Source organism: Periplaneta americana, chromosome 4 (genome assembly GCF_040183065.1).
Source record: "Periplaneta americana isolate PAMFEO1 chromosome 4, P.americana_PAMFEO1_priV1, whole genome shotgun sequence".
NCBI lineage: Eukaryota > Metazoa > Arthropoda > Insecta > Blattodea > Blattidae > Periplaneta > Periplaneta americana.
Window position 1 is genome coordinate 151813319 of NC_091120.1, and position 10999 is coordinate 151824317.

Here is a 10999-nt window from a genome sequence, read left to right on the forward strand (position 1 = left end):
AAATCAATTACGTAAAATAATTGACAATTTCGGCGCCGTAGCCACGTGATATAAGACGTAGGTAATATCTTTGACTAATGTTAAGAAACCAGTGCTGGTGGAGTCTTAATAGGAGAAGAAAATTTCTTACGAAATACTTGACAATACATGAAGCCTGTGCTCACACAACATTGTGAGGAATTTGGGAAGCTACAAGTAGCGAAATCCGGTTTCATACACCAACTATAACAGCTGGAGGAGAGATTATTTTGTAGACCACAAGTTATCTCCGTACGGGTTCACCTTTACTGATGCATGTGGCCGGAAGTCAGCAGTCGGCTGGAAGGCCTTGCCTCACATAGACTGTTACGTCACGCATTTAATTAATGTTTAATGCTATGAAAATTATAAATGAAATCAGTGATTTTATCTTCTGGAATTGTAAAACACTGTAGTCTATGCAGTAAAGGAACGAGATAGGGTATATATCAATTGATTTCGTTCAGTATATATTTTGAATGATATTACAAGAAAATGGACTATAAACAAGAATATTATAAAAGATGATACGAACAATACAGTATATCTAATGATAACCCATGTGACATCATGACACCGGATTTTTCTCTGGACTTTCTATCTTGAATTGTGACTGCAACAATATAATGAAACGTTAATTCAGTAAACACAGCTATGCTTTCACCTCCATTTTACAATCATGACTCGTAACTTTATATCAGGTACCTCTGTAAGATGAAAGAATTAATTTCTTTATTTCTCTTAGTAATTTATTACTAACAGTGTTAAGATTATGCTACAGATTTATAGAAGTAGGATACTTGTAAGAAGTTAAATAGCATTTTCTCTAATGAGAAAACAGACTTTAAATTAATTAACATATGACAACAAGACCATTACTGACTTTCACTGGAACTACAAGGTCAATAAGACGAAAGAGAAATTAACGGGTTTGATTTTACAGTTGGAGGAAGTGGTAGGCTAACTGAAGCATCATTAGTTGTCCAAATTGGACACTAATCTTGAAATTAAGTGTTTAAGCGAACATAAGAGAATACTTCAAAATTATAGTAGCTATTGTATTAAAAAATGAAATAGAGAACTTCTTGAAAGAATTGTTAATAAAATAGTCCTATATGAGTGAAGAAACGTCATCAATATAATTTATATACGTTAAATTAAATGTTTGTATTTTTCAACATCATAATCATCATCGTCATAATAATGATCACCAAAAGTCACGATTTACTGTAAGACCAAGACCTGTTTCGACTTCAAATTTCCCGTCACTTTCTTGGTTGTCCCACGTCTGTTTTTCCTGCTGGATGTAGGCTAATTTCTGGTATCGGTAGTCTTGAATCCTCCATTTGAAGAAAATTTTCGCTGTACTTCTGTCTTTGGCTGTTGATTTTCTCGGAGAGTGAATTTATTCCTGATTACGTATTCTATTCTGGTGCAGCTTTTCACTGGTTTAGGGTAAGTGGATGTATCATATTTGCAGTTGTTATAGATTATGGTCTCCTCTGGTTGTAACTCACGTTTCACACCATTTTGTAATATACGTTTTGATACTTGCCTTTCTTTTCTTACTTTAGACATTTGATAAGAATCACTTTTTCTTTGTATCATTTTCATAATGCATAGTTTTTTCCCAATAGACTGATTTATCATTATGGGATATTTCAATTTCCTGTCCAAAAAATGCGCTCCATATCAGTGTGTACGAGAATGCAAATACTGAACCCGTTAAAACGCAAATAAATACAATGCGAATGTCTTTCATAAAGGAGTTATAGAAGGTGCATTCTTCTTAAGGGTCCCATATTTGTATTTGTATTCCTTTTTGACATAACAGGAATAACTAGCAATAGGTCATGGTGGATTCCGAACTCGTTCAGAAATAGTTCAAGTAATAATATTTTGCATTAACTTCAAGTTCAGGCAAGAGATTCATATCTGAAAATTTGCTTCTTTCTTGTAATCAAGTTTTAGACCAAGAAGACCGTTTTCTTTTTATAAGATCCACCATTATCCTCTAATAACATTACAATAATCGCTGCAGCTTGTATCTGCTTACACTAAAACTGCAAACATACAAGTTTTATATTGGAACGCTCTACTCAGTACGAATTCTAATTACTAATTTAGCTACTCGGGCTAAAACAATTATTGTAGTCCTCGAAACAGAGTTCATAGTGTCGATATGATCGATATGACAGTGTGTGGTGAAACCTATTATGCCCAGAATGACAGTTCTGGCATGACAAACTCGGAATCATGCCTGCAATGACTGTGTATGGGTGGCATTTAGCCTTATGTTAAAGCATATTTATGGATCTTTTAGGATATGCACGTTGTCCTGACATCACAGTAGGCCTACACAGCTTGAGAACTACTCGCCAAAACTGGTTAAATAACTTTCTAGCTAACCGCAGCACTTAGAGGTTAGGTTACTTACAGTCTATTTCAAGGTCGTCGTCATTCTTTTAGGAGGTGGACGCCGTCCTGACTGACCGCAGAACTTAGAGGTTAGAATATTCAAAGCCTATTTCAAGCGCGTCGTCATTCTTTTAGGAGGTGGACGCCGTCCTGACTAAACGAAGCACTTAGAGGTTAGGTTACTCAAGCCTATTTCAAGGTCATCGTCATTGTTTTAGGAGGTGGACGCCGTCCTGACTAACTGCAACTCTTAGAGGTTAGGTTACTCACAGCCTATTTCATGGACGTCGTCGTTTTTTCAGGAGGTGGACGCCATCCTGACTAACGGCAGCATTTAGAGGTTAGCAGTAGTGTCAGAGTTGTAAGCTCCAATACCGGTAGTGGAGCTAGATCGGAGCTTGAACTTGCTTATGTCTGTGGAAACACAGGAGCACGCAACCAGTCTAGTGGAGCGCTCAGCTCCGTTTAGTCCCCTGTCTGACATCGCTGGGTTAGGTTATTCACAGCCTATTTCAAGGACGTCGTCGTTTTTAGGTGGTGGACGCCATCCTGACTAACGGCAGCACTTAGAGGTTAGATTAGTCACAGCCTATTTCAAGGACATCGTCGTTTTTTAGGAGGTGGACGCCGTCCTCACTAACCGCAGCACTTAAAGGTTAGGTTACTCGCCTATTTCGAGGGCGTCGTCATTTTTATAACAGATGAACGCCGTCCTGAGTCATTGGGTCATAGTTTGAGAAGCATTGGTGTAAATAGTTAAATTATTTTCTGCCTAATCGCAGCACTTAGAGGTTATGTTACTCAGAGCCTATTTCTAAGGCGTCGTCCTTTTAGAAAGTGAACGCCGTTCTGATGCATCGAGTCACAGTTTGAGAAACACTGGTATAAATACTTAAGTACGTTATTTCCTAGCTAACCACAGCACTTACAAGTTCGGCTACTCATACGCTACTTCAAAGACGCCATCATACTTTTTAGAGGTGGACGCTGTTCTGGGTCATCGGAGCATAGTTTGAGAAGCACTAGTGTAAATAGTTAAACAGATTATTTTATAGCTAACAGCAGTATTTTGAGGTTAGGTTACTCACAGCCTATTTCAAAGAGACCGTCAAACTTTTTAGAGGTGGACGCTGTCCTGATGTATCGGGACATAGTTTGAAAGCACTAGGGTAAATAGTGACATATATTATTTTATAGCCAATAGCAGTATTTTGAGGTTAGGTTACTGACAGCCTATTTCAAAGAGCCCGTCATGCTTTTTAGAGGTGGACGCTGTCCTGATGCATCGGGGCATAGTTTGGGAAGCACTAGTGTAAATAGTTAAATACATTATTTTATAGCCAATAGCAGTATTTTGAGGTTAGGTTACTGACAGCCTATTTCAAAGACGCCGTCATACTTTTTAGAGGTGGACGCTGTTCTGATGCATCGGGGCATAGTTTGGGAAGCATTAGTGTAAATAGTTAAACACATTATTTTATAGCTAACAGCAGTATTTTGAGGTTAGATTACTCACACCTATTTCAAAGACGACGTCATACTTTTCAGAGGTGGACACTGTCCTGATGCATCGGGGCATAGTTTAGGAAGCACTAGTGTAAATAGTTAAATACATTATTTTACAGCTAACAGCAGTATTTTGAGGTTAGGTTACTGATAGCCTATTTCAAAGACGCCATCATACTTTTTAGAGGTGGACACTGTCCTGATACATCGGGGCATAGTTTGGGAAGCACTAGTGTAAATAGTTAAATATATTATTTGGTGAATGTAGAGTATCCAACGCCCACTGAACGAATATTTGAATCCTCTAGATTCAAAACCCCCTAAAGACCATTTTGTTCATAATTGAGTTATGCCCACATATTGCTTGCAAAGAATGAATTCTAATGATTTATATAGTTTGAATTCAAGAAGCCACTGAATTTAAAGCGAAAGGTTTGTTAAAAGTCACTGTTAGGTTGAAAATTTCCTCTATTTGCCACCAGTTACTGTCAAAATTCTTTAATTTGTGAAAGTGGATATAGGGGATTTTGAATCTATAGGATTCATTTCACTTTTATCACTGCCAATGTTGCGCTATAATCGTATATGCAAGGTAGGCTATAACAAAAACCTAAACTAACCAAACCTAACCTGTCAAAGAAGCAACAAGTTATACTAAATATGTGTAATATTGGCCTATGTCTCTATAGTGGGCGGGACAAAAGTAACATTTACCCATTATTTTATAGCCAATAGCAGTATTTTGAGGTTAGATTACTCACAGCCTATTTCAAAGACGCCGTCATACTTTTTAGAGGTGGAAACTGTCCTGATGCATCTGGGCATAGTTTGGGAAGCACTAGTGTAAATAGTGACATACATTATTTCACTTTTGTAAATAATGACATACTTTATTTTATAACTAACAGCAGCATTTTGAGGTTAGGTTACTCACAGCCTATTTCAAAGACGCCGTCATAATTTTTAGAGGTGGACGCTGTCCTGATGCATCGGGACATAGTTTGGGAAGCACTAATGTAAATAGAGACATACATTATTTTATAGCTAACGGCAGCATTTTGAGGTTAGGTTACTCACAGCCTATTTCAAAGACGCCGTCATACTTTTTAGGGGTGGACGCTGTCCTGATTTATCGGGGCATAGTTTGGGAAGCACTAATGTAAATAGAGACATACATTATTTTATAGCTAACAGCAGCATTTTGAGGTTAGGTTACTCACAGCCTATTTCAAAGACGCCGTTATACTTTTTAGAGGTGGACGCTGTCCTGATGCATCCGGGCATAGTTTGGGAATAGTTAAATAAATTATTTCATAGCTAACAGCAGAATTTTGAGGTTAGATTACTTACAGCCTGTTTGAAGGACGTTGTCGTCCTCTTAGGAGATGGACGCCATCCTGACGCATCGGGTCGTAGTCTGAGAAGCTCTGGTCTAAATACCTAAATTTAAGCCTGTTACTTTCTAGCTAATCGCAGAACTTAGAGGTTAGGTTACTCACAGTACATTTCGAGGGCGTCGTCTATGTGGGAGTTATCGGCGTCGTCGTCCTCGTACTTCTTGGACGTCGTCCTGGCGTCGCGCGGCGCCGGCACTGACTTAGATCCCTGCTGCAATATTTGGTTGAAGAGTGCCGTGTAATCCCCGGTGAGTAGGAAAAACAGAATAACTAGCAGCAGGATCCTGAGTATCACAGTCTCCATGACTGCTGCCCGCACGGTACTGGGTTACTGGTGTGAACCAACAGCCGTCCCGCTCCCCGCTGCCCGCCGCCCCCCTCCACCGGCCTACTTGCAGTAAGTGAAAGCTGCCATTGTCTGCCACTGCCGTCGCAGCTTTTTTTGCTTCTTTCACCTTGCTCTAATGAAACCTGTTCTAGTGATTTTATTTTATCAAGGTTGGCAACGTATGTTTTAAGTTAACTTTATTTTAATAATTTTTTACTAGTAACTAAACTCAACCTATATCTCATTTGCCTGATTGTCTCTAACGCAAAACCTAGGTTCGTTCCCAACATCAGATTTACTCTCTTAGAAATTATTTGCAAATCAGATCTTTTTCATTATTATCTCACCACTATCTTGTATGAATGACACTCGGGAGGAAATTAAATACAAAATAAATATGGGAAATGCCTGGTATTATTCGGTTGAGAAGCTTTTGTCGTCTAGTCTGCTGTCAAAAATTCTGAAAGTTAGAATTTATAAAACAGTTATATTACTGGTTCTTCTATATGGTTGTGAAACTTGGACTCTCACTTTGAGAGAGGAACAGAGATTAAGGGTCTTTGAGAATAAAGTGCTTAGGAAAATATTTGGAGCTAAGAGAGATGAAGTTGCTGGAGAATGGAGAAAGTTACACAACGTAGAACTGCACGCATTGTATTCTTCACCTGACATTATTAGGAACATTAAATCCAGACGTTTGAGATTGGCAGGGCATGTAGCACGTATGGGCGAATCCAGAAATGCATATAGAGTGTTAGTTGGGAGGACTGAGGGAAAAAGACCTTCGGTGAGGCCAAGACGTAGATGGGAGGATAATATTAAAATGGATTTGAGGGAGGTGGGGTATGATGATAGAGACTGGATTAATCTTGCACAGGATAGGGACCGATGGCGGGCTTATGTGAGGGCGGCAATGAACCTTCGGGTTACAAAATTTACTTCAGAGTGGTATTTACTGCATTTCTTTTTGTGCGTAAAATTAGAAACTGAAGAAAATGTTTGGGTTTTCATTAAAAAAAAAATCTTAAAATGGACTTGATTGCCGCCACTAATTTAAATATAGCTAATGCCATTTTTTCCCCCTGCAAACGAACGTGTTGTTTTCGAAATATGCAGCTTGAATAAAACACACACATTGTACTCGTATATTATGCTCGAATGTCTATGAATTTCTCAAAGTTATACGTATATAACACGCCAGCAAAGTGATATTCAAGTTCAAAATTACAGAGAAGTAGCGATCTGTAGGGACAACTGGTCAAGTTCTGGAACAAGCGATAACAAGAGGCCATTAAGAATGATAAGATAGGCCTACAAGTCGTTAAAGTCAAAGATTAACCATTAAGAGATGGGTCGAATAGCCATAATCGAAACTCATGTTTGGACCTATTCCTTAAGAGATGGCGACAATGATGATGATGATGATGATGATGATCGTGATTATTATTATTATTATTATTATTATTATTATTATTATTATTATTATTATTATTATTACTGCATCTTAGTCGATTCTGTCTAATGGTCTACTTTATGATGAAGATAACTGCACGATTTGCTTCATTGTACTTTCTACTGGAACTCTGGTAAAATGATTATTCCATGCATGAAAATTATTTAAAAAAATTGCGCTCATGTCTTGTCGGTAAAAGTAAGCTTTCTGTGTTCTGACCTATTACGAGATATAAGCTGCAATTGAACGGCATTGTATTAATATTTGATGGAAAGAAATCGAAGAAATTGCTGAAGGAAATATTTCATGTGTCGTGTAAAATTTCCAATGTCAGCCTTTCATGATTGGCGATATAAATGCGGTGTTCAGAACGCAAAATTTTATTGAACAATGGTGTGACAATTGGCTATTCGAGGCGAGTTATGGCCTTTGATAAACAGTCGTTAAATGTAATATTTCATTACACTTTTAAATCGTGATATTAAGCATTGTATTCCTTATAGGCCTACTTCATTTTCTGTACATGAGGGCTAGGTCTATATTTATAATACAGCCGCTGTAATATAACTACACATAAAACATAGGCCATATTTTAGAATAAGTCTATATAGACTATTAAAATGACATATTTCAATAATTACGTTACGTCATCTAGCTTTCTACCAATTACAGTAAAGATAGATAGATAGATAGATAGATAGATAGATAGATAGATAGATGGACGGACGGACGGACGGACGGACAGACGGACAGACAGGACAGACAGACTGGACAGACAGACTGGACAGACAGACTGGACAGACAGACTGGACAGACAGACAGACCGGACAGACCGGACAGACCGGACAGACCGGACAGACCGGACAGACCGGACAGACCGGACAGACTGGACAGACCGGACAGACTGGACAGACCAGACAGACTGGACAGACCAGACAGACTGGACAGACCAGACAGACTGGACAGACCAGACAGACAGGTAGGTAGACAGGTAGGTAGGTAGATAGGTAGGTAGGTAGATAGATAGGTAGATTGGTAGATTAGATAGGTAGATTGGTAGATTAGATAGGTAGATTGGTAGATTAGATAGATAGATTGGTAGATTAGATAGATAGATTGGTAGATTAGATAGATAGATTGGTAGATTAGATAGATAGATTGGTAGATTAGATAGATAGATTGGTAGATTAGATAGATAGATTGGTAGATTAGATAGATAGATTGGTAGATTAGATAGATAGATTGGTAGATTAGATAGATAGGTAGGTAGATTAGATAGATAGGTAGGTAGATTAGATAGATAGGTAGATAGATAGATAGATAGATAGATAGATAGATAGATAGATAGATAGATAGATAGATAGATAGATAGATAGATAGATAGATAGATAGATAGATAGATAGATAGATAGATAGATAGATAGATAGATAGATAGATAGATAGATAGATAGATAGATAGATAGATAGATAGATAGATAGATAGATAGATAGATAGATAGATAGATAGATAGATAGATAGATAGATAGATAGATAGATAGATAGATAGATAGATAGATAGATAGATAGATAGATAGATAGATAGATAGATAGATAGATAGATAGATAGATAGATAGATAGATAGATAGATAGATATATAGATATATAGATATATAGATAGATAGATAGATAGATAGATAGATAGATAGAATTATTCGTTCCATATTATTCTTACATTTGCTTTATAGCATAGAATAAAGAACATGTCAATTCTTACGTTTAACATATAAAATGCAAGTATGAAATTAATACCTTAATAACAATAATATTTTATACAATGTAATATGTTGGACATTTAATAGTATTAAAATATTTACACAGTACTGTGAAATGTCAAGAATTCATCCACAGAATAGAAAGTGTGAGATATTTAGTAAATGTTTAGTTTTACCTTAAATAATGCAGGGTTTTGGCTATGATTCTTAATGTGTTCAGGAAGACTATTGAACATTTTTGTCGCCATGTAACGTACTCCCCTTTGATAGCATGATAAATTTGATAATGGTGTATGGAAATCATTCTTTCTGCGGGTATTTATACTATGTATGACTGAATTCGTTGGAAAATTTTCTTTATTCCATAAGAGAAAATTTATTAAAGTGTATATTATGTACTGATTTGTTAAGGTCAGAATCTCTCATTTCTTTAAAATAATCTACATGATTCTGTAGCTTTCCTCTAACTATTATTCTAATGGCTCTTTTTTGTAATAAGATTATTTTTACTGTCTGCAGAATTCCCCAAAATATTATTCCATAGGCCATACTGGAACAGTGCTGCTCATCGGAGTGACTACAACCACGGAGGAATCGGAGATTACGAATAAAGCTCTCCACCGGTGATCTCCGATACTACCGCAGGTGGAACAGGGCACATACGGAGGGATGCGGGGGTTCGGAGCGAAGCGACAGTTAGCTCAAGGACGACCGGCGCGTACGGACTGACGGTAGTTGTGAGTGGAATAAAATGGCACAAAATCGGATATCCGTCGCATGGAAATTATTTAATTTAGTTGAAGGTAATAATAAAGTCGCACACTGTAAACTTTGTGGGCGAATTTACTCTAAGGGTGGTGGAACTTCGAATTTGTTAGACCATTTGAAGCGATCGCACAATCGCGATCTTGATGAAAACAATTACGCAAAACATTTGATACGATTTCTTTTTAAATTGCTTTAGTGCTATTATTCCCAAAGGCTCAGCAGTCTATGAAAAAGTCTTGAAATTTCTCTAAAACGTAACTTTCGAGGCAATAAAAAACAAATGAAATATTTACAAGACGACTTGAGTTATATTTTACTGTTTAGACAACTTGAGTTATATTTTACTGTTTGGATTAAAATATTTCTGAATGAAACTAAAGAAACATCTGGTAATAATAGCCTCTAATTACAATTATCCTTAAGTTGATACCCACTTATATTTTTATTACAGAGCAAGAGTGGCGCGTTTTAGAAGAGGCAGTTCAAATACTGACACCCTTTAACACAATAATCACAATCCTGTCCGGTGAAGAAACTGAATAAATTATATTGGACAGTAAACTTTATCCCATTGATAGCACACGTTTCTTTTGTTTCATTCTGAAGCTCCCTTAATATATTTTACGCTAACTAAACCGATTAGAATAATAATTGACAAACCCTATTTGCGATTAAACGAGAGTTTCTAGGAGAATTAAAGTATTAGGGTGCTATTCATAGACATTTCGCTAGCCCGCGCTACGAGCGTGCTAAACAGGATTCATATCATATCATATAGCTAACACTGTTTTATGAATACGAAAAACGTCAGTTCGCTGATCATCCACCGAAAGCCAGAGCTAAGAATGTCTATGAATACGGCCCTAAATGTTTACATTAGCTACTGAAAAGCTTTACTTTTACGTTAGTTTTGCAGTTAGATTGAATGTTATTAATTTGATCAATGACATAAAACTAATACGGCTTTCCACATATACTATGAATTTCAAAACTAGAAAAAAAATCTGTCAGCTAACGTAGCACTTTAAGCAACACAAAAAAAAAAGAGCCGAAGAAAGAGAGAGAGATTAACATAAAAGAGAGATTAAACAACAACAAATTACAACTTATTTTAAAAGATACGCGGACGTCAGCGGACTCGAATCACTATCTGATCCGATTAAAGGAATGCTCAGCGGAAAGTGTGTCTGCGCCACAGCACATATACAACCTGCGCGGCATCAATCGGAGATAACCGGAGGTCTCCGATTGAAAGCGCGCAAACAACCGCTCCGGAGAAAACCTAATCATAAGCAGCACTATACAGGAATGAAAATAGGCAAAATATATTGTCTTTAAGATACTTCTGTATAGAAAT

The 10999-nt window shown here is 37.0% G+C and overlaps 1 protein-coding gene across 1 annotated transcript in view; it reads right to left on the reverse strand.

Moving 5' to 3' along the window:
- geko overlaps positions 1-5699 on the reverse strand; it is a 73470-nt gene extending 67771 nt beyond the window's left edge. The window contains exon 1 of the mRNA XM_069824169.1: positions 5442-5699. Coding sequence (XP_069680270.1) covers positions 5442-5643 — 202 coding nt within the window. The 5' untranslated portion in view covers positions 5644-5699. The remainder of the gene's footprint in view (positions 1-5441) is intronic.
- Between the last annotated feature and the right edge of the window lie 5300 nt (positions 5700-10999).